Below are 25,248 nucleotides of genomic sequence, written 5' to 3'. Positions count from 1 at the left end.
GTGCTCTGTAGCTCACATTAATAAAAACTGGACAGACACGAGTAAATGAGACAGATTAGAGCTGCAGATCTGACCTCCCACCACTCCGATGAAGAAGTACAGCTGCTCCACGGTGTTGCAGAACGAGGCGGCGACCAGTCCAGACCCCGACAGGCAACCACCGAGGATGATGATTGGTCGGCTGCCAAATTTGTTCACAAGGATGCTGCTGATTGGACCTGAAGGGAAAGAGGAGAGAAGGAGCACTTTAATCAGGTAGAGCATCAAGAGATACTGAGCCTTTATTTCACTTGCTTTTGCAATATTGTTTTCCTGATATTCCTGAAAATAAAGCATATTAAACTCAATAAGACCAGTGCTGCTCATTAAACTAATTAACTATCCTAATGATTATTTAGTCCTCTGAGTCATTTTCCAAACTAAAATGACAAACATTTGCTGGTTGCAGCTTCTCAAAAAACATGTGTCTCCAAGCTACATCTTTATTTTTGAGACTATTCAACTTTCAGCTCTGAGAAAATGTTTTATGACAAAATAAAACAAAAAATTATATTATAATATTTATCATATAAGTCTCCTTTTTTCAACTGTTTATTTTATACTTTTTCACATTTTTTTAATGGTCCAAGTGCAGCTTTCTTCCATAATCAAGTTAAATAAATGCTTTTACACATATATATATTAAAAAAACAAATTAAACCGAGGACAAATTCACAGTAACAGAAAATGGTTTGGCAGATAAGATAATTAAAGCTAATTAATTAAATAAAATGAGTGTACAACGGTTTGGTTTGTGGCACAAAACAAGAATTGTAATGTTTACTGCACATTTCAGAAGTCATGTGCAGTTCATTAATCAATTCTAAATTATTTCTTTCCAGCAAAAATGTCAAAGATGAAAAAATCCCACTAAAAGATGCAAAAATTACATAAATACGCAATAACTAAACTAAAATACACAAAAATGACACTAGAAGATGCAAAAAATATCAATAAAAGATGCAAAAATGACACCAAAAGATGTAAAAATTACATAAATACGCAAGAATTAAACTAAAATACACAAAAATGACACTAACTATATAATAGAATAATTGCTTGGGAATTCACGTTTGTTAAATATTTGTTGGTCGTACTGTTCTTACTGTTTAAACTGAGTTAAATTATATTCTGTGGGGCTTTAAAAAAGGTCTTTGAAATTCTGAAACTAAATTTGTTGAACTCATTTGCAGCTTATTAATGTTAATGTCAGTGTATATATATTAAAATATCTACAGCACTGCAACTAATAATTATTTGGTCTTTACATTAATCTGCACATAATTCTTCCAATCAATTAATACATTTTTAGATAAATGAAGTGTCAGTAAATGAAAAGGATTTCTCTTGTTCAACACAAACATTCACTCATTTAGATATTTATGAGTCAGCAGTGAATTAAAAGTTGTCATTTGTGAGGATTGTGCACTTTAATAATAAATGAACACAATTTGGACCCAGATAACCAAAATAACACAACTGATGCAAACCTCTGTGGCAGAAAAAATGAAACATTTCAGATTTTTTAAAAGCTTTCAAGGTCTTTTCAGGTTATTCTGTTCAATGCTGTTCAAGACACTGGAGTCCACAAACTCTGATTAATTCCATCAGCCTGTCACTTTAAATGCTGACCAACAGGTGGCGCTGTGACAGCAGGAATGAAAGAAGGACAAGGATTGTGTAACAGTTACATGGATGTTAGAGGAAGACAAAGAAAGAAAGAAAAGTGAATGAAAGGGTGAAGAGGAGGGAGGGAAGAAGACGAGAAGAGAAGCAGAAGGAGAAGAAGCAGAAGCAGATCTGGGTTTGTGTGCCAGCTTCACTATGAATGCTCCTTCACATGGATGCAGGCTGACACTGCTCTGCTCTGCTCTGCTCTGCTCTGCTCTGCTCTGCCCTGCCCTGCCGGCTCTGCTCTGCTCTGCTCTGCTCTGCTCTGCTCTGCTCTGCCCTGCCGGCTCTGAATACAAAGTAAAGTCCAAACAGCAGCTCTGTGTGCAGCGATCCTCTGTTTAAACTACAGAAATACAGTGACAGAAACACCAAGACTCCTTTAAATCAAATAAACTGATCAGTCACACAATGGAAATGATCATCTGCCGCTAATTTAGTCATCGGTTCTCTACATTTTTAAGCAAAATTAGGGGGAAAAAAACATACAAAAATGGCTAACCCTAACCCAGTCCAATCCATCCTCCTTTTTGCACCTTTAATAGCATATTTTACCGTTTTTAGCTGGAATATTGCTGTCAGAAGTGCTCCTTTTCACCCTCAATCCTCCTTTTTCAGAGTTGACTTTTTGCACATTGCAGAGTATTTTTTTGACCATTTAGTCATTTTCTTTACTGTCAAAAAATGCTCCTTTCAGCCTCAATCCTCATGTGAAGGTAAAACCAACTTCCACAAAGATTTTCACAAGCCAAATGCAGTCCAAATTCTAAATTCAGTCCTTTTTGCACATTTCTGATTTTTTTTTTTAAACCATTAGTCATTTTTTACTGTCAAAAACATCAATTTCTAGGTGCAAAATTTCACTTTTTTGTACAAAACTGTCAATATAATGTGCAAAATTAAAATGTTCAGGTGCAATATTTCATGTTCCAGGTGCAATATTTCAATTTTCAGGTGAAACATTTCCCTTTCTTGTACTACACGGTCAATATAATGTCCAAATTTTCATTTTTCAGGTGCAATACTTTAGTTTTCAAGTGTAATATTTCACTTTCTTTTCCTAAATTGTCAATATAAAAGTTTAAAAGTGAATTTTTCAGATGCAATATTTCAGTTTTCAAGTGCAATATTTCACTTTCTTGTACTAAACTGTCAATATAATGTGCAAAACTTCATTTTTCAGGAGCAATATTTCATGTTCCAGGTGCAATATTTCAATTTTCGTGTGAAATATTTAACTTTCTTGTACTAAACTGTCAATATAATGTGCAAAATGTCATTTTTCAGGTGCAGTATGTCAAATTTCACCCGTCCCTCTGTTGTGTCTGCTGAACACAGCGTTACCCTCCCAGGTTAGTGAAAGTGAACTAATCTGCATCGGCTAAAGCACGCAGAAACAAATCGCTGCTGACAGTCTTTGTGTTGCTGTGTGGCAAAAAACAAAGAGTGCAGTGAGGAGTGTTCTCTCAGATATTATATAAACAATTTGTCATCCCCCTCCCTCCATCATTTGCTCCGTTTCTCCCGGAGCGAGAGAAAAAAAAACAAGGAAACAACACGTCCTGTCCTCAGCTTCACATCCACAGCATCTACATGTCGAGGTTGACCCCAGCTGTGTTTATCTAATTTCAGCATCTGATCAAATTCTATGAGGAAATCTGACTAAAATTCATCTTTGTTTGTGTCGCTGGGCCTTTTGTGACAGAGAAAATCAGATAGATTTGCTGATGAGTCACCAGAAGACTAATAAATAAACAGAGGAGGAAGAACCAGCTGATTGGATTTGACCCAGCAGACGGCAGCATCCTTCTCCACCGCTTCCCTCCGTCTGGACTCAACCTTCAGACACGTCAACACTCACTCAGAAAGAGCTGGAGGAGAAGTTTGGTACCTGAATATGAAGCTCCAGCCAGCAGACAGTAAGCTTATTTCAGCCTGTCTGATGCTTTACAGACGGTTCTGTTCAGGACTATTTCTTGAAGTCGCTGCTAAAGAACCTTCCAGAGCTTAGATTTTATATAAGATCTGACACGTTAGCAAACATCCAGACCTAAAACCACCCCAGACGTCCAGCTGGTGGAACAAATGAGTGCATCTAAAGGTTTATCAGATGTGACAGCGTTACACAACAAGCTGACTCAGTCTTTCTACCATCAAACTGTAAGACTACAGCTAAAACAGAAATCTGAACAATTTTCATATTATTTTCTCAGTAGTTTGTGAAATGTCAGTTTCAGTATTATGTTTAACATTTCATAATTACCTCCAATGTTTTGATTACATGTGCAAAATTAGATTTTTCAGGTGAAACACTGTAATTTTCAAATGCAATATTTCATTTTTTGTACTAAACCATCAATATAATGTGCAAAATGTAATTTTTCAGATGAAATGTTTCAATTTTAGGTGCAATATTTAAATTTTCAGGTACAAAATTTAAATTTTCTGTGAAATATTTCATATTCCGGGTGCAATATTGTAATTTTCAGGTGCAATATTTCACATTTCAGTTGCCACATGACAGTTTTCAGGTACAATATTTAATTTTTCAGTTACAATATTTCACTTTCTTGTACAAAACTGTCAATATAACATGTAAAATTTCATTTTTCAAGTCCTACATTTCATGGTTAAGGTGCAATATTTAAATTTTCAGCTGAAATATTTCATGTTCCCAGCGCAATATTTCACTTTGTGTACAACACTGTCAATATAATGTGCAATATTTCATGTTTAAGGTGCAATATTTAACTTTTTTATGTGCAATATTTCACTGTCTTGTACTAAACTGTCAATATAATATGCAAAATTTCAATATTCAGGTGCAATGTTTCATGTTTAAGTTCAGCTCAGCTCAGTGTTTCCAAAGAGCCAAACCAAGAACTAATCCGTTTTTTTTTTTTTTTTTTTTTTTTTTTTTACACTGCACGTGAAGAGAAAACATACAAGAGATGTTATGGAAGATGCATCCCTAAAAAAATAAAACAACTCTAAGTGACCAACATTATTATGGATTTTTTGTTTTGGCACACTCATTAAGCTCAAAACTAAAAAGAAAAAATACCTAAATAAAGAGGTAACTTAGATATTTTTGGGTGTAAAATGCTAATTGTTTACATTAAATGGTAAAACAGTTGATTAATTGATAGAAAAACAGTCTGTAGTGACAGCACTAACTGAGAATAAAGATGAATGCATCTCTTTTGTTCGTCTCCACGCTGCTTGACATCTAATCATGTCCACATCTTGTAACTTCAAGCACTTTTTGCATTACAAACTCACTCACACACACATCAGTCTGGCTCTTTATCCGCCCACAGACTCCAGAAGAACAGAGGAAACCCACAGATCACAAGAGAAGTCAGAAAGTGAGGCCTTGTATGGAGGCTCCCACTCAGCGAGGCCTTGACCGACATCACAAGAAGCCAGAAAAACCATAAAAACACAAAGTTAAAAAACATGTTTTCACTCGTAATTCCACCACAACACCGAGAATCACGAGAATCAGAATTAACTGACAGCCTGTTTTATGCAATAATCCTCTTGTTCAGGTTTCCCAGATAAAGTTGTATTTCCAGCTCTGCCAAATGTGAAGAAATCACTTGACACAGTTTATAAGTCGAGGTCAGTGGAATAAGATTTTTAGATCTACTCACGGAAAAAACATGCAAAGCAGGGTGAGTCACCAGTTCATGATAGTTGGTGTCTTGGCTACAAATTCTTCTGTGTGTGTTTAAAAATGGTGTTTTGTGTCCAGAATTTATATGCGAGTGAACATTTGAAGCCCAGAACAAGTTTCCATCATGGAAAAATAAGCAAAGGTACAAGTTCGCTGAGTGCACGAGTGAGGACACGGTCACTATTTTGCAATTAAGAAATCCAATGTGAACGCATTACAAAAGTACGATTCACTAACGTCTGAACTCTAAGGGAGAGGTTTGCTAAGAGGAGTTAGTTTGGTAGAAGAACTCATGTATGATTTTGTATTTTATGTCCATCTTGTGAACTCAGAAAGATATTTCAGCAACAAAACTACTAAATTCTAACTCACTGTAGGTCAATCACAAGTGTTTATTCCTTCAATTATGCAACAATTCCTCACTCTGACAGCTCCCAAAAACAATAAGATGCTACGTCCTGTTTACAACCAAATAAAATAGTCTCCATGAGAACGATGCACCACTTTAAATGGCAGAAAAGTGCTTGTAAATGGAAAAAAAATGGTAGAAAGTTTCACTATTATTACACAGTCGCCTGAATTGCAGATATTTTAGCTGACTGCGATCACTTTGTATGCCTTAGAACTGCTTCAACAGCTGGATTAAACCAACTCAAGTGTCATATTTCATCATTACTTCCACATTGTTTTCCACGATATGCTCCCATTACTTCTGCTCTAGTTTATTCTGCAAATTTACACATCTATGATTATATTTTTGGGGTCTAATAGAATACGTTTACAAGTTTAATCATTCAAAAAAACTGATTTTACATTTCTTACCCTCTGTCTAAAATGTTTGTTTCCCTTAAGACCTGACTTCCTAGAAAGCTTGATCTGCTCTGATTGGTCAATCAGTCTGATAAAAGTGACATAATGTTAGTTAGCTAGCAAAACCATGGATTTAGGAGTACAGGCGGAGAGACAAAGTCCTCGGAGAAGCATCTCTAGTGAAGAAATAATGACGAGAACACGACTCATTCTTTGTTTGAGGTCATCCTGAAGTAGTTGCTAGGCAGGTTTTCGGAAAATGTGGTACATGGTGATGTAAATAAGTAAAGTTTTGACTTCAAATGTTGCGTTTCAGGCAGGTAAAGAGCAGTGTTTTCTGTGGGAGAGAATATTTCCCATTCACAGGGACTTTTACATGCGCAAAAAGATCTTTTAAAAGCACAAAAAGACCTTTAACATGCCCAAAAAGCTAGAAAAAAGCAACAAAAAAGCAAAGCATGGGCTCTTTAAATGAAAGTCTAATGCTTTTCACACACTTTTAGGTAAACATACTTCCAACCATGTTACCGTACGATAAATAAACATGTAATTATTATGTGTTTATTGTATGTAATTTTTACTTTTCCAGGATGAAGCAGCCGTTAGAGGGTTAGTTTAATAGTTTCTCAGCTACGACTGAAGATGTATCGGGTGTTTCTAATCTGCACACTAAACACAGAATACCGAAGAGAAGGCGAACAGTGGAGGAGAGTATTTTTCATTCTTTCCATAAATAAGTGTTTAATCACGACTCTGTGAAACTAAACTCTGACGCACACCAGGAGAGACGTGGAAAATGAGGAATGGCTGCAGATTATAACATGAATCTGGACACTCGCTCACACAGAGACACTCCTGATGGGTTTATTACCTCGAAGAATAGCCAGATCTTACTGAGCTTTAGACATTTATTATTCTGCTCGGTGACAACTTAAACCTGAATGCCTTTACTGAGCACTGTGAGGTTTGATAAATACACCAGAGTCAGATTTCATGAGAAAACAAACGTAAAACAGGGCTGTGGAGTTACAGTGAAATGAGATCTATTGGCAGAACATATTAAACCTGCTGGCATCCAGTGGCATTCTGGGTAATGTAGGCGACAAGTTTAGACAAGGAAGAACGTGGCAAATATATGCACATTTGAGGTTTATAATTGTATTTTGGGGATTTAACGTTACACAAATGTCATTTAAATCACTATGTCCACATTGTTTTCCACAATTTGCACCACTTTCATCTGCTATGGTTAACTGCACCCACGAGGCACTGAAAGAGCTCAAATTCTGCCATTTACAGGTTTATAATTTTAGATTTCAGATACACCAGAATAAGCTTACATCCTTTTCTCATACTGCAAATTACTGCAGCACTTCTTAGCTACTGTCTCTTTAAGTTAAACCTCTGCTCTGATAGGTCAGCTGGTCTGGCTAAAGCAAAGTAGATCTACAAGTACAGGAAGAGAAACGTAGCTCTAGCAGAAGCAGCTCTACGAAACCACGGCAAACTAAGAAGAAGCTGCTTGTTCTGTATTTGTAAAACCAGCCACTAGGTTGTGTGAACTTGTTAACTATGTTTCACTGGTGCTCTGAACCAGTTTTTTCTAATAAAGGTGGGTCATTCCAACTCAAAACTTTATCACTATCATTGTGAGACAGCGGCACAGCGGCACCGTAACTATGACAACAAGTGAACACTACGTCAGCTGCCTGCTCACGACTACATGATTGCAATCCTACTGCAAATCTGTACATAACGTACACATGCATAGCACACGCCTGTGCTCAGCGCAAGGTCATTGTGTTTGTGGGCACATATATATTAAATGGACACATTCTATGTTGTGATTTCTGATCATCAATCATAATAACTAAATGCATTTCTAAAAAAAAAAAAAAGATGCTGCATTTCTGACAATGCCATATGGTGGAATGGACAGCCTTGGGTGAGTACTGCACTCTCTCAGTGCTTTTCTAGTTAGGAAGTGCTTTTGTGTTTTTGTGAGTTTAGTGAGCAGGACGCTAAAAAAACGTCTGATAATCTCATCAGGTCTTGAAGGAGGTTAAAGGAGGGAAACCTGCAGCGCTGCTTCAACTCAGTAAGTACCGGTTCTATTAGTCTGATCACCTGAAAACAACCTGTTCTCATACTTCATGACAGTATTATTTGGATTACGGCACCAACGACCTTTCCCATTTGCACGTTAAGACAGGAACCAGTGACTCCACTTTGGGGTTGCGTTGGGATTCAGATCAGGTTTCTGTCTGAGGACACAAAGTTCTTTCTTTGCTCATTCACATGCTCTCCTTCAGTATATTGAAGCAGCACATGTTAGAGACACCATTATCTTATTTTTGTTATCTCCCTAGTTTAGGTTTCCTTTTATAGCACTCCTATCTGCTCTTTCTCAGCTAGTCTGGTCTCATTCAGCAGAGAGAAAACCACCAAAAGAGGGAAACTGTGTAACAGAATCGAGCTGTTAAAGTCGTCTTTTTTTTCCTCCTCATTGTCAAAATGTTCTTCCTTTTATTTCCCGGTTCAGTCAGATCTCCAGGTAGTGATGATCATTTGCTTGTACTGCAGAAGCTGAAGGCTGGAAACACCACAGTCTTTTTACTCGCTGGCTGCTGATGCATGAGGTGGTGTACGTACTCACAGCGACGTCCACCAGAGTGAAAACAAACCCACACATGTGTCCGCTTGCTGTGGATGGACGACGTCAGTCACAGCTGACTAACGCTGTGAGGCCGTTAAAAATGCACCGAGGTGGTTTTTGAAGCCACAGTCTGGGTTCTACATTAGTAATCTGGAGGGGAATTCTTTATTTTGCCATCTTTTAATAAGTTTCTGGGGATGAGAGTCACATCCTGGCTCCCTGTGTCAATTATAGTTCATCAGCTGATGTGTTGAAATAAGAAAACAAAGAGCTTCATATGTGGGTTTTTCCGCCTCAGAACATCTCTGATTGGCCTGAAACTTTACCATCAACGCTACGGAGATTTAAAATGGCATCTGTCGAATTTAACATCAATATATTAAGTAATTTCTGGGATATTTTTTTTCAGAAACTGCCCACTTTCAGGATATTATTTTTCTTTTTTCTTTTATTATTTTATTATAAAATCCTGAAATTTTCACTGTTATTTGTCATCATGTCATTGATGTAGAATCTGGACAACTTTGGTCTGACTATGGTTGAGTTGAAATATGAAAAAAAGTGAAGCCGGCATGAAAAAGTCCCATCTTTGAGCTTACAAAATAACAACCAGAAAAGCCCTCGGATAGCGCAGTACTCTGCCAAGGCAGTCGTATCATTTCCGACGGATGAAATCTTTTATAAAATTGACCTTGTACTGAGCACAGGTGTGTGTTATGCATGTGTACGTTATGTACGGATACCGAATCACGTGACCTAAACATGTAGAGGGGGCGGGAACTGATGGGACTCAGAAACACCCCCACAATTTAATCAGTTATTCCTTGGATCATTTCTGACAGATAAGTCCTGATAAGTCAGCAGTGGTGGATTTGTAGTAGATTTCCTTCCAGATGTTTTAATCAGTCCATTTAAAATCTGAGAGGACAAAATTTGGCATATCACAAAAAAGTTTTCACACTTGGCTCAGGTGAAGTTGTACCACTAAATAATCTGTAAAATGCACAGAAATGTCCTGTCCCTGTCTTGTTATAGCTCCACAAATCAGTGTCAAACATGAAATAAATCGCATTTTTCTGAAAATTTGCAGAATATTTTGATAACAACCTGGCTACTGGTCGAAAAAAAAACTATGGCATATTAACAACAGAATCAGCCAGTGGAGCAGACAAACACATAGGCACTGCAATTAAATTGTCACATTTATCAGATTTCAAACTGCCAAAACATCAATTAAATGTTTGATATAATGACACATCCTCATCAGAACCAAGGTGGGAATATTCCCTTTCCAAACCCATAAACCCTGACATGCAGCTTCTACAGTTAAAAACAAACATGATCATCAGCAGGCAGCTGATGTAGTGTTCACTTGTTGTCATGGCTACAGTGACGGCGTGCCGCTATCTGGCAATGATACAGAAATCTTTAACAAATCCGTGGATCCAGACTATAAACTGCATCACTGCCAAAATCTAATCACTTGATCCTTGTGTCATTTCTGACCTTCCCTGAAACTTTCATCCAAATTCATTAGTCCATTTTTGAGTAATGTTGCTAACAGACAGACAGACAGACGGACAAACCAACGCTGATTGTTACATAACTCCGTCAAGGCTAATTATAAGAGATAAGAAAAACCACTAAAAGATAATTTTAAGACTCCTCTAAGCGTCGCATTGATAGTTGCTAAATCTGACAGCGGTTCAAGGATGTTAAGAGGCCAGAAAGACTTTACTCAGAAGCAGAGCCTTGTCAGCTTTTCCTGATAACACACCAATAAAACCCTCAACTGTCAGCTCTTATCACGTCTGTGCAGCACTAATGGAGCGGAAACACACTGAGCTGGCATGACACGAAGAAAACGTGTGATGATAAAGCTAATATTGCTCAATACTATAAAGACAAGGTGACAGAAGTGTTGTAATAAATGTACAAATATTGAAGCGTATTAGTTGTACAGTTGCAAACCTGAATAAATATTTGCCGATGGGTTTGAAAGATACCTTTTTTTAAAAACTGCCAAAATTACAGTATTTATCATAACAAAAAGTCAGATTTTTATATTTTAGACAAGCTTTGGAGTTGAGTTAATTTCAGTATAGTTGGTAAAATTGGCTTACAATTGTGACATTTCATCAAAATCACTATTTTCCACAAATAAATTGTTTATAATAGTAGTAATAACTGTCGTGAGAAAAATTCTGTGACTTTTTAGCTTTACTGGGTTGAGCTGCAGGCTGTGTAGAAAGTGCAAAATAGTTAAAAATCTATGTTATGTAGTTTCCATTTTTTCTCAGTATTAGTAACAGCTGTGGACACTTGGAAGGACATTGCAGATTTTAATTCTATTTTCTTTTTTTTATGATTTATGGCACCAGAACTGTGTGGAAGATATTTCGGAGTTATCTGTACTTCTAGCCACAACTGTGCTGTTTCCGCAGAGGTGTAGGACTTTATATTGCAGTGAAAAATGAACCCACAGTGGGTAAAAATGTGACAAGAGCAAATCAATGTTGACCCTCAATGTTGAAGCTCCTCTGCCCACTTAATAAATTAAATCAGTTATTTTTAAAGCGTGTTTACTGAATATACTGCTCGGGAATATAGGCTTAAAATGAAGCTGTCTGGAAAATAAAATGAAAATGTGACATGAAAATAAGTATTGTTCTTCGTTTCTTAAGAGAGAAATAGGGTTGGATGCAAACAGGAAACAGTAAGACTTGAGATCTAAGGACATGCAGCAGGAAGGAGTTAATAAATTAAACTTGATCCTACTCTGCAGATATTATTTTGCATTACAATTATTTTTTCATTTGCTTTTCATTTTGTTTGTATTGTTTTTTCTCTTTTTATTGACTTTATGACACTGTGGCATGTCTGAAATTACCTAAATAAATGAACTATGGTCTGTTTTACATCTGAGCTGATGTGTTTTTCTGATTTTGTACAGTGAATGTCTACATTTTCAGTTTCTTGTCATTACAATAAGAATAAAAGTTTAATTTGGGACAGGATGGACCTGATATCTTGCACAGTAGAAAAGATGTATAAATCAGCAAAAACAAAAATCCTATATCCTTCTATGTCCCTAATGTATGTTAATATATGCATAAGTTGCTTGTGTATTACTAGTTTCTTACTATATGATCAGTAATTCAACATTAGATTCTGTGCACAGTGTTTTTTCTCAGCTAATCGGGTGTAACCTTTCATATTGCTCTTTCAAAAAGGCTCTTTTACAGACTAATGAGATGTTGTGAAACCTTCCTGTGCTTCACTAAATGGAGCAAACGGGCAATTTTGCAACTGCAAATTACAGCGATGTTGAAATGCGCGGTTCATTTTTTATTGCACACTGTTCAGCCAGTACAGTAAATGTGCATCCAGTGTGTGTTTTTATCTTATTAATCCCACTTTATCCATTGACTGGAACCTCTAGATTTGTTTTTCTTGCGCTGTTTTTCTGCTAAAGCAAACTGTAAACCTTGTGCTGGAAGTTAATTCAAATCTGTGCTTTCTCCACCAGCTTTGGTCGGATTACAGAGGAACAAATGTGTGTTTGTTTTTCTTATCTTCTGTCAAACACTTGCCAGTGTCGGTTTCTGGTGTTGTCTGCAGCTGAAAGTGTTATTCAAGCTGTGACTGAGAGTAAAGACGCTTCTATGGTTTGATTAAGCGAAAAATAAAGCGGGAGAGCCTCATAATAAACCTAAATGTCATGCCAAAGCTTTTACCAAAGAAAAGCAGAAAAAAGAAAGAATGAATAAAACCTCCAGTATGTGGATTTAAAGCTAACTAGCAGAGCTGGACAAAAATATTCAACTACTTCAATATGTGTAATTTGGATTTCTGTGGGGTTTCTTGCTAAGCTGTAGGTAATTAAATAAGGTGAACCACTAAATACATTCAGTCAGCACATATGTTCTGTATTTCAACTTGTAAAATGAAAAATTTAAAACATTTCAGTGTCACCTTGGCGGCAAAAAAAGACAAAATGCAGAAGATCCCAGCTTGCATGACACCAAACAAGACAAATTCAGGGTGCCAAATATGCAATTTCAAACTCCTACAGCGAGCACACCTGAAGTCCAGTTAATATGATGAAGCTGCTTTTATCTGCTGTTTAAAGATAAGATAAAGTTCTTTATTTCTCCCCACTCCAGGGGAAATTTACATTGTTACAGCAGTTTTATTTACAATATATACAAGGGTGGCAAAATTTTTAACAGAAAAAATAAAAATAAAAATAAAATAAAAAATAAACTGCAGCGTTTCGTGATTAAATTGTGCACTTTGCTTGGAAAATACTCTGAGGTTTGCCAACATCAGACAAATTTTTGTACATACTAAAAATTCAGTTGCTTCGTCCTGCAGAAATCACTGACTAACGCTGATCTTTTTACAAATAAAAGAAGGTCTTGATAATGTCTTTTCTCTGAGATTTTCCTACAAGTGATTCAAATACTTAAAATAAAACTTAACATAAGTAATGAACACATTTGCTGTATAATTAAAGCTGCAAGCAGTGCTGAACGGGTCTTCAAATGCTTGCTGGTCAGCGATTGGAAGCATGTCCACCAGGTGTCGCTGCGACTGAGAGTGCATTTCAACCTATGGCTTTGTTGATGGCAATCCATCAAACGTGTCCACCAAGTGGCGCTATCACTGTGACTGTATTTTCACCTATGGATGTGATGAGTGCTGGACTCTGATCATACATGTAAAGTTTGAGGCAGATTGGATCATGTACAGGCTAGTTATACATCATTTCCTGTTTCATGGCAAAACATCGAAATTCCACCAGTCGCCATTTCCACACCCTCAGACTTCTGTGGAGCATTTTGATCATTTTTGATCACCCATGCCTGGTGTACATCCTTGCCAAATTTCGGCTCTGTCGGGAGTACTCCATTGCAAAAATTGGTCCAAAATGATCCAAAATATGACACATAATTCAAAAAGGCCCACTTCCTGTTGGGTTTTAGGCATGTGTGCAAGAGGCTTGTTTGTGTGTCCTGATGTGTTACAGATGTATGCTACATTTCGTAGCTGTAGGTGAAACGTGGTTCAGGGGCTGAATTTTTATAATACTGCAGGGGGCGCTATGGAGCCCACAGTAAAATAATAATAAACCCATGGGTTTCTATAGGGTCTTCATAACGTTCAGTGTTCAGCCATGATTACTGCTGAATTGACTGAATATTAACCCAATTTTTCAAATCACTTTAAGGGAAAAAGTCCAAATATCCAGATATTATCGGCTGATATTGTTGTCTTTGCTGATTTTAACTTCATATTTTCAGATAAAACGAGCAGTTTAACAATTTTACCTCGAGGTTTGTTGACATTGTGATTGGATTTTGTCTCACCAGGGCGTTTTCATTGACTGAGCATTAACAAGTTAGTTAAATAATCATTAACTGACAGTTGATAAAAAACCTCAAGTCACGTTTACATTTGTTTTGCTGTTAATTATTATCAGAAGTGTCCAGACACACCCAGTGCTGTAAAACCTGAAAAGCCTCCACATGAAATTAGACATTTCAGTATTTATTCAGTACTCTGGTTGTTTATTGGTAGTGTAAAGCTAATTTTTATGTGTGCGTGCATTTATCTTAATTTGTGTTTTTTTTGCTGTGTATGTTTAGTGGCCGACAGCTTAACTTCATGAGTTAAACCCACAGAAATAAACAGTGGAATAACAGAAAAACGTTACTTCTGACTCGTTTTCTGCTGGTTTCAGAGCAGCCGGACGTCACTCACCTCCTGCGTACATGACAGCCAGCATGATGGAGGAGATCCAGGACACCTGACTGGGCGTAGCCTCGAAGATGGCCTCGATCTCCTTGAAGAACACGGTGATGGACTTGGGGAAGGCGTAGGAGAAGCCGATGGAGATGAAGGCTCCGACCACCACCGCCCAGCCCCAGCCACCCTCAGGAGGGGTGTACCCCATGGGCCCACCCAGCGCTGGAGGCATCTCTGCTCGCAGACAAGGAGACGTCGAAGTCAAATATCACTGTTGAGCTTCTGAGGGTCTGAGGAGGTCGGAGCAGATGAGCTGAGATCAGGACAAAGAGCACCTGTGGGCGAAACGGAGAAGACGGCTCGTAAAAATAATCTGCATGGTGCAAGAAGGTTACACAGATAAACATGACCTCCTAGTTATCTAATCTACCGTCAGCTGTGAAGTGAAATATGTCGGAAAGAGAAAGGAGGAGAAAGGAGGAGAAAGGTTTGGATTAAAAAATGAGAAAATATCAAATTAGTTCTTAAGTGTTAGCTCCAAGTCCTGTCATTTTAAAGTAAACCAGCTGCTCTGGGATGAATTGAAACATCAGCAGCAGAAGATGGAAGATGAGCTGGTACCTTCCACACTGTTACTCCAGGTTTAGACTTTAAGGACTTCGGTATTCAAAGAACGCTTCAACTCTTAGGTGGAGCCAAATAAAGCCAATTAAATGTGCACTAACTTTCCCACTAGGTACCAACTGATACGTGTGTTTTCGGGTCCAATACTGATTGTTGGTCATCAAGACAGGCCACTTACCGATATGCAAGTTATAGCAGAGAAGCTGTCATTCATAACTAGCCTTCTTTATTAATAAGGATTACTATAGCTGAACATGTAAAATAGAAACAAGAGTGATTAAATAATCTCCTGTTAATGTTTAATCGACTGAAATCGATCAGTTTGTCTCCTGCTGTTACGTTTGTTGTTCTTCTCTATTTTCTTCATCCATCACGAAGGTCCAGATCTTAAATTATTGTTTTCCAAACTCTGTTTCAGGTTAATCTCTATTCTAATTTAGCCGCTAGCTGCTAGCATAGCATTAGCCGCTGGTTTGTGTTTCTTGTTCAGACATGTCATCAGTAATCGGCCAATAATTTATTGATAATCAGGAAAATGCCAAATACCACCAATCGGCCTATTCCTACTTCGTCTTTGTAAAGCCTGTGTTTTTAGAAGTTACATTTCTCCCTGTATATTTAGATGCAGAGTTTCAATGCCGACATTTTTCCACGATTCCAAATTAACTACAAACGTCAGGTCACACAATGTAAAGAGAACGGTGCACAATAACATTAGCTTCAGATTAACAACAATATGAGTGTGTTCTAGAAAGCCCGCTCTCTGAAGGGCATTTGTTGTACCAATTAAACTAATTAAATTACTAAGATTAACAGCGTCTCTCCTCTATTGTCCCAGTAAACCGTGACAGTGAACCAACACGAACAGCGACTAGATCCTGAATTCAACGCCGCTAAATTTAGATTGTAGACATTGTTCACTTTAATATGGACGCGTGTTTTCTTTTAACAGAGATATATGATCATACATTGTGTGGCAGCATACATATACAAAAAATACCAAAAAAAAGGCCTACAAATCTTTCTTTACAACAAAGCTTTTAATTGAATGTGTTCCTGAAATTTTTATTTATTTATTTAACTTTAGTTTTTTCCCTTTCTTTCTTTATTATTATTTATAATTTTCATAATTTAAAAAAAATCTTAATATTTTTAATATTATTTTATACAGCCTATTTTTTTTACTGAAAAATATCAGATAATCATATATATTTTAGTGCTACTTCACTGACTTCAACAACACTGAGCTGACAAGTATGGCTGCAATTATTTAAATTATTTTTTGTTGTTTTTCTTACACTGTTTGGTATATACAATGTCAAACTAAAGTAGGTAAAATAAATCACAATTTTTTAAAAAGGTATACAATTTTCAAACTGGCAAATCTCTGGTAATTTGCATGAAAAAACATGCAAGAAATGAATCATTTCTCAAAATATTGCTGATTAATTCCATACTTATTTACTGGATTAACTCAGAGCGCTAAATTTATAACACTGGTTTCCTTATAATCCCAGCTATTTCTGCTAATATTGTGTTTTTTTCATGCTTGCAGAACAAACAAATAAATGTGCTACTCGTCAAATTTCCACAAACACTAGGCAGAGAACCAGAAGCTTTTAGGTTGAGCTGCTCTTATTATTTCTCGTCCAAACTGAAGTTAAATTTCCCTGTGACTACTGCCACTAAAATAACACCTGCTAACTGGTTTTTATTCACACTGGTGGAACGTTGCTGTCGTTATAATGATGGAAGGACTCAGCAGCCTGATCTTGCTTTTAAAAAGAATCCTACTTAGAAGACTGCTACCTGGAAATTTACTAGAAGCTGCAGAGAATGTGTGCACTCGATGACAGGGCGAACTAAAAATAAATGCTAGCGGGTTAAGTGCATGGAAAAATAACCCAAACAACTCCTGAAGACGACTAACTTATCCAGCTGCTCATGAACTCATCTCTGCTCTCCAAGCAGCTTGTAATTTGTTTATAATGACGATTAAACTGCAGAATTTCATCTCCGGGCTTCTCCTTCATCCATCTGAACGTCCTCTTTCCAACTGAGGCCGAGCAGAGCGGAGCTATTTATGGTCGACTGACATCAGCTCTGCTTCTGTTTGGGCCATTTGCCTTAGATGGACTCCAGAATACACATTTACCGAACACGTACGCCCGTTTGAAGCCGAGCAACAGTGAAGACCTGACTCCAAAATATGTAAACAACAACCATAAAACTGTTCAGAGAGGACTCAGCCAGCCCTGCAGTAACTAATGAACAGCCAGGAGCTCCGTGACACGGCGTTTAGCCTGGATCATGCTGTAAACAACCTCGTCCCACCAATCATTACACTGTTTCAGCGACTCCGTGGTCAGAATGGATCCACACGTGGCTCACACCTCCGCCTGCTTCCTACTTTATTTCCTGTCTGTTCCCCACAACAAACAGAGCTTTAAAAGACACACACATTCATTTATATGTAAAACAACTCACTGTTTGCGGCTCTACCTTTGTCCTCGTCTATAATTTCAGCCCATTTGATAGTAAAAACTTATCTGGTTGTTTCGGGTCGTTCACAGTTAATGCTGAGCTTTCAGTTACTTCCTTCCTTCGGAGGGAGTTTCAGTTTGTGACGGCATACTATGAACACTTTGTCTTGCAGATTCGTCTGCTATTTATATTACTTATAGTTTCACCCGAACAGTAGCCCATTGAGAGTGATCAACAAACCCAGAGATGCAAACAACACAGAGCTGCAGACAACACTGATGATCATCACACTGGATTGAAAAAATGTCCATCTGGTGATTATTAAAGTCACTGTAACCTTCTGCCATGATTTTATTTCTCACTAAGGATGTTAATGTTTAATTGCTACTTGAGTAATTGTTGTAAATTATTCTCAACCTGTGCATCTACGACTGTGTAGCTGCTCATTGTGCAGCATAAAGTGGTGAAAAATGTGTGCTGAAGACAGTTGATGTCAAATAAGGCTAGCTAACAGAAGTACGTGCTAATGCTAAAGCAGGATTTTCAAATGCTAACACAAACCTGGAGCTGATATAAGCACAATGATGATCACACTGGATCAAAAAAGTGTCCATCTGGGGATTATTAAACTCACTGTAACCTGCTGTCTGCTCACTTTTGCTTGCATTTCTCACTAAGGATGTTAATGTTTAGTTGGCAATTGAGTAATTGTCGTAAATTATTTTCAACCTGTGCATCTACGACTGTCGAGCTGCTCACTGTGCAGCATAAAGTGGTGAAAAATGTGTGCTGAAGACGGCTGCTGTCGAATAAAGCTAGCTAACAGAGGTACGTGGTAATGCTAAAGCAGGATTTTCAAATGCTAACACAAACGTGGAGCTGAGTGTCTGCTAATGGAGAGCAGCTGCTAACGTTGCTAACATTCAGGAGTCTGATTACAAGCTTTCAACAACATTCAGACTGAATTAATGAAGCGTACCATTAACACTCTGCTCCTAATATAAACACATTTCAGAGGTAGCAGTAACTTCTGACGGGTTTCTGCACTGACCAGTTGCTGCAACAGTCTTTGTGTACGTCTGTTCCAGCTGAGCAGCTGTTTCCAGCAGCTGGACTAACAGTAACTACAGTGAACTAGTCACGATGAAGGATCATTTTGATATCAAATCAGATTATTTGCTGTGGAAAACTTCAGTGTAACTTTGTGTTTACTTCTTTTCTTTAAACTCCTACTGTAACCGAGCCGTTCTGGTGGCGATTATTAAACGTCAGTGGGTTTAAATGGTTGTAGAAGCATGAGGAAAAACAGCCAATGTCAATGTTTAATCGATTATTGATCATTAACATGGCTGACTGCAAGTTAGAGAAATGTTTCAAATTTGCATCCTGACTTTGCATTTCTACTGTAAATGTGTTTCAATCCAACTGTTTTTACATACGTTCAAAAAAAAAAAAAAGAAACTCTGACACCAGGGGAAAAAAGCCAAACTATCGCACAAATGGTTTATGACACACATAAACCATGTGACTAAACCATGACTCACACACATGACAAGCAAATCTACAATGTTCTGCTAGAGTTAGCAGAAGGAGAGCAGTGGAGAATTAGCAGCAAAATTCATAATATTTGCACGACTGTAACACTTGAAGAAGGCAAGTTTATCTGTAGAGCACAGTTCAGACACAAGGTAACTGAAAGTGCTTTACAATGGCAAAGAAATATATCACAGAACTTTAAAAAATGATTTAAAAGGAGACATTAAGAGATTAAAATCAAAGAAATAAACCATAAAATTGCATTAAAAGTCAACAAAAACAGACTGAGTATCTAAGAGAGAGCTGCAGTAAACAATATTAGATGTGATTTAAAACAGCTGACAGTTTGAGCAGACCTCAGGTGTTCAGGAAGTTTGTTCCACAGGTGAAGAGCATCATAGCTGAATGCTGCTTCACTAGTCCTGGTTCTGGGAACAAACACTGAAGCTGTCCCTGATGGCCTGAGGGCTCTGGATGCTTCATATGGAGATAATAAGTCCAGGATGTGTTTTGGTCCATTCAGTGGTTTGTGGACCAGGAGTCAGATCCTGAACTCTATCCTTTGACTAACAGGAAGTCAGTGTAGTGATTAGAGGACTGGTGTGCTGGTCCAGTTTCCTGGTGCTGGTCCAGCTGTTTGATTTTTTGTTCTTGATAAGTAACTATTTACATTATCTGAACCAATTTTCTCAAAATTCAGTTAAAACTAGAGCTAAATCTGGATGGAAACCTGCTGAAATGGGATGCTTGCCAATACTTCTATCCTTGAAATTTGCAAATTAATCCATCACAGCGAATTCAATTTGAGATTTGATCTATTAATTACACCAGTTCACCCACTGTTGTTAATCAGGCAGATCTTCCTCTCATATTAGTTACACATTAGTAGCTCAACTTATCAAATAAGAATTTTTTTGCTGTAGCTTTAAGGTGTTATAATCCCTAAAAGGTTGTTGTTGAGCAGCAAAAACTACAAGTTGTGACTGTTTAAAAAACTGGAGAATTAACTACATTTATCTGACTTAGAAAAACACACCAATCCATCTGCATGTTGGTTATGTAAGCGTGGTGTCACGTATTTGTGAAAACACGTGAGCGTTAAAGCATCACCGCCTCAGCTCTGACATGCAGCACATTTCATCGTATGGGCTTAGCACCAGGGTTATATTACTACGTGCACTAAAACAGATCTTGGCATTTACACACCCCTGAAAAGGAAGCTGTCACACTCGGGCCAACTCTGTGCAGTTTTACCTGCATAAAAATAATCTGACCTTATGACATGTAATATAGCTAGATGTGAACTCTTGTACACCCACACTAACTGCAGGCAACACGGGAGTATCTGAGGCAGGACTGCAGAGTCATGATGAGCCGTGAACAGTTTGTGTTCTCATTTCCTAAATATGTGGACCCAAAGGACTGATGTAACAGGGTATAAGACGACGTCAGTCACCAGATTTACAGATCTTAACCCAGAAAAAAACCCACTGGGCTGAATATTACTACAGCCCCAATTCTGAAAGTGAAGTTTTACGTAAATACACTAATGTTCAAAAGTCTGGGACACGTCAGGGGTCAAAAAGGACGGAAAAGGATATATTGTTAAGTAAGATGACAATAAGGGTCAAAGAGGATGGAAAAGGATATAACAGTAAAATAAAATGAGGGTCAACATGGATGGAAAAGGGTCTCACAGTAAAATAAGGTGACAATAAGGATAAAAAGAGGATGGAAAGGGGTATAACGGTAAAATAAGATGGCAGTCTGGGTCAAAGAGGATGGAAAAGGGTATAACGGTACAATAAGATGAGGGTCAAAGAGGACGGAAAAGGGTCTAATGGTAAAATAAGGAGACAATAAGGGTAAAAGAGGATGGAAAAGGATCTAACAGTAAAAGAAGATGACAGTAAGGTTCAAAGAGGATGGAAAAGGGTCTAATGGTAAAATAAGTGATAATAAGGGTCAAAGAGGATGGAAAAGGGTCTAGCGGTAAAATAAGATGGCGGTCTGGGTCAAAGAGGATGGAAAAGGGAACAACGGTAAAATGAATCAAATCCAGCGGCTGAAGCTGTATGTTACACTAAATGTAGAAAAATGTGTCGATGCATTCTGACTTAACTGAGTTTTGACCGATATTAGCGGGATTTTTGATGCCAATTGTGGTAATCGGCGCTAGCTGCAGGCCTAAATATAACTAACTTCCAGTTATTAGAACAAAAACATGCGTCTGTCTTTTCTCACCTCTTGCAATGTCTTTACCTTACTCTTATTTGACAAATAAATGACAACACATACATTATCACTGCTGTAATTTTATGCATGATTATTGTTAAGAACATTTCTAAGTGACCCCAAACTTTTGAACGCTACTGTATATCATTATGTAATCAAGGTTTATATAATTTTATGGCATAGTTTCTGAGATGCTATGTTCCCTAATTTAAAACAACCACAAGTTGGTGTTCCATTTTTGAATGTATTTCTTCTAATGCAGAATCAGCTGTCAGGTTCCTGACTTTGTGTACTCAGAGATCCAGGTCAGAGGCCTCCGACTACAGTCAACAAAGTCCAACAGTTTGGACAGCAAACAGTCAAACACACCACATCAGACACCACACAACACACCCAGAAATGTGCACAAGCATACAAGCAGTTTTACTTCCTCGTTACTATCTGTCTGCATGGTGTCAGATACCACACATTCACATTTAGTAGCTAAAGAGCTCAGACATCCACATGAATCCACACAGCCAATAAAATGAGTCTCTGTTTGACTTGGTCGGTCCTCGGTGTACAGCTGGAGGAATCCTGCACTATAAACCCCTGATATCAAGCCAGAGTCTTCTTGTCTGTGTTGGTTTTTCCTGCCCAGAGGAATGTTTGGTGCTGCCAAAGAGGTTTAGCGCCTTCTCCAAAGTTGTTTTATCCAGCACCAAAACGACACAACTTCAGATTTTTTTTATAACAATATTCTTTCAACCAGTTTTGCTAATTTGTGTTTAATTTACTTCACCATTATAGACATTTTTGTGTAATTACCAGTCAGAAATGACAAATGCACAGATTTGTATCAAATGAGGTGACATTGCCTTTACTGTACATGTCAAAGGCTAATTTGGAGCCAGAAAAAACTCTGTGTCTGTGTTTACTTAGCAGAAAATATTATTCTCTGCAGCCAAGTCACAAATCATCCAATCATCAGTCACTCAGCACCAAGCTTCGTCCAGAGCAACTGACCACCCGAGAAATTCTGCAGAGGAACAGCCACTCAACCCAACTAAATGCCACACGAGCTCAGACGGTACAGCCTTCACCTTAATCATATCATAACCTTGGAAGAGAATAAATTTCATGTAGTGAAAGGTCATCCAGGGACCGCTGAGCAAGGCTGGCAAAGACCTGCCGGACCTCTCATGTTGCTCACACTGTTAACGAATAAATCCAGCTACATAAACTGTCCTCACGCCTGAACAAACACTGATCTGTTACGGTCTTCCTGAAGTTCACATGAAGTCAGTGCTGCTATCTGTCGCACCAGAGCTACAATTCAAAAGGAAAAGATACAAAATTCAACATCACATATCTGCTCCAAGGGGCTGCACAGTGGTGTAGTGGTTAGCACTTTCGCCTTGCAGCTAGAAGGTCCCTGGTTCGCGTCCCGGCTTTCCCGGGATCTTTCTGCATGGAGTTTGCACGTTCTCCCTGTGCATGCGTGGGTTTTCTCCGGGTACTCCGGCTTCCTCCCACAGTCCAAAAATATGCTGAGGTTCATTGATCATTCTAAATTGCCCGTAGGTGTGAATGTGAGAGTGATTGTTTGTCTCTGTATGTAGCCCTGTGACAGACTGGTGACCTGTCTAGGGTGTCCCCTGCCTTCACCTGAGTCAGCTGGGATAGACTCCAGCCCCCCATGACCCTAGTGAGGATTAAGAGGTGTATAGATAATGGATGGATGGATGGATATCTGCTCCAAGGACAGAAAACAAGTCGCAAAGCAGCACACCAGCAGTAGCTGAAGCAGCAGCATGTGAAGCACTGGGTCCTGACCTCTTCCTTCGAATGCTGTGGAGGAATGTGATGACTGCAGCAGCCGCTCGTCCTTCAGATCTGACAGGCCCGAAGTGCATTCACTTAAATACAAAATGTACGATTAGTATTTCATAAGCTGCACGGAAGAAAAAAAGCTTCATGGGTATGTGTTAAATGGCTTCTAGCTGTTTCTAATAGTCCCAATAACTCGTATTTATTTACATTTTAGACACTGAACTTACAAGCTGCTATCCTTTTTTGCCTGTTTTATTATTTCATACAACTTAATTTACTTTTCCTAGCTGATTATACTAGTTTTATATTGTCTACATCTGTGTATCTGTGAACATGTGCAGGTTGCTTTTAAACGTGATGTATAAATAAATTTGATTTGATCTGATTCTGGAAGACCTGAAATGATTATTTTATTAATCTCAAGGGCTCCTCACTAACTTTTTAAATTAATCACACTGACATTAAGAATTTCTGAACACTTTATATTAATGGCTGCAAACTTAAATAAAAGGTACAGAGAAATATTTTGTGCATTTAATCCTGCCTTTTTCATAAGTAGAATTTGGGACTTTTGTGGCTATATTATTATTAGTTTAAGTATTATTTTTTTTAATTCATTTCTGTCTCCTCACTGCTTCTGCTTGCTGCAGCCTGAAATGCTGCAGGGAGGGAAGCTGCTCTGTTCTACCTGCACCTGTCGTGGCACAAGATTAGTTTTTTTCTTTTTACGCTCTGACAGCAAAAGCCCTACTCCCAGCCCTGCTTCAGCTGCACTCTTTGCAGTAAATACAGTGCATAATATTGGCTTTTTTATAGTATCTGCAGTTTCAAGGTAGGTTTGTAAACCAGGTTGTTTTGTAAAACTATAATTTGTCTCCTAAACACCTCACGGACACACCAAACTGCAATTTACAGATGTTCCCTAAACACCTCACGGTAGATGCCTGTGCACAGAGAAGCTTCTAGTCCCCATTCAGGCCAAAAACTACTTTCAAAAGAGTGAAATAAGGTGGTTTTAAATGTGACATTCACTTTAGCTGAAGTCGAGAGATTTGATCCACCTGCAAACACACAGACAGACCCACAAAATGTCAGGTGTAATAGTGCAACCAATGAAAATGCTGCATGCTGGAGCCCTGGTTTAACACTGAAAAGGACTGAAAAATAATCAGCAAGTACTCTAACTAATGACTGATTTAGCATTTAATGAATCTCAAGCAAAAATACAAAATCCTCCCAAAGATTTTGGGAGGTTTGAGCCAAGAAAACAAGATATTTCTTTCACTTTCAAGACAGAAAAGTGGAAAATATCTGCAGGTAAATCGCAAATGTTGCCACCCTTAGCCAAGAGAGAATTAGGAATTATATCTAAGGACAAACATAAAATGCAAGTTTTGCGATCACAAACTAAAAACTGACCAGTAAAAACCAGTATAACCTGCAAAGCTAAACTATAGATGTGTCATTCAAATTGTTTAGTCGACAAGGAACAAGAGCGAACACCACATTTACCTGTGGTTTACCAGAATTAGTGACAGATCAGGAAGGCAATAACGGCCGTTGTGTGTCATGAGTTACAGCGTTGACATGAAACCAGCGAACGGTTTCTCAATCAAACACTGGGGATCCCAAAACTGGCCATTAATAGACCAGAACTATTCATTATTCATACAAAACTGGTAATGAAAGGACTCGTGTAAATGCTTTGATGTGTTGAATTAATATGGTGATGGAACCACATTTGCTTGATCTGCACAAATGAAGCAACCGGCGTTACATAATGTTGAAAAACGCTCTGCTACAAGCTGGTATTTTTAGTCATTAGCTTCAGTCCCACTACAGACTGACAAACAATTCATCTGGACTACATTTACCAAACAGGGAACCATTGAAAACTGGGAAGTAAATGCATTTTCCTGGTTTTAATTTCCTCATGCAGCACCTGGCCGTT

General features: G+C 38.1%; 1 protein-coding gene across 2 annotated transcripts in view; it reads right to left on the bottom strand.

The window, feature by feature from the left end:
• The window catches only part of LOC111564475 (monocarboxylate transporter 1-like), a 43,119-nt gene that overhangs the window by 8,458 nt on the left and 9,413 nt on the right, over window positions 1-25,248 (bottom strand). The window contains exons 2-4 of one of the 2 annotated variants that reach the window (XM_055012820.1): window positions 23,301-23,383; window positions 14,622-14,941; window positions 75-218 (exon numbers count right to left, since the gene is read on the bottom strand). In XM_055012820.1, coding sequence (XP_054868795.1) covers window positions 75-218; window positions 14,622-14,838 — 361 coding nt within the window. In that variant the 5' untranslated portion in view covers window positions 14,839-14,941; window positions 23,301-23,383. The remainder of the gene's footprint in view (window positions 1-74; window positions 219-14,621; window positions 14,942-23,300; window positions 23,384-25,248) is intronic. The other variant, XM_055012819.1, reaches the window with a different exon arrangement.

The sequence above is a fragment of the Amphiprion ocellaris genome, chromosome 8, assembly GCF_022539595.1.
Source record: "Amphiprion ocellaris isolate individual 3 ecotype Okinawa chromosome 8, ASM2253959v1, whole genome shotgun sequence".
In the NCBI taxonomy this organism is placed as follows: domain Eukaryota; kingdom Metazoa; phylum Chordata; class Actinopteri; family Pomacentridae; genus Amphiprion; species Amphiprion ocellaris.
Note: the sequence above shows the minus strand (reverse complement) of the source record. Positions and strands in the feature narration are given on the sequence as shown.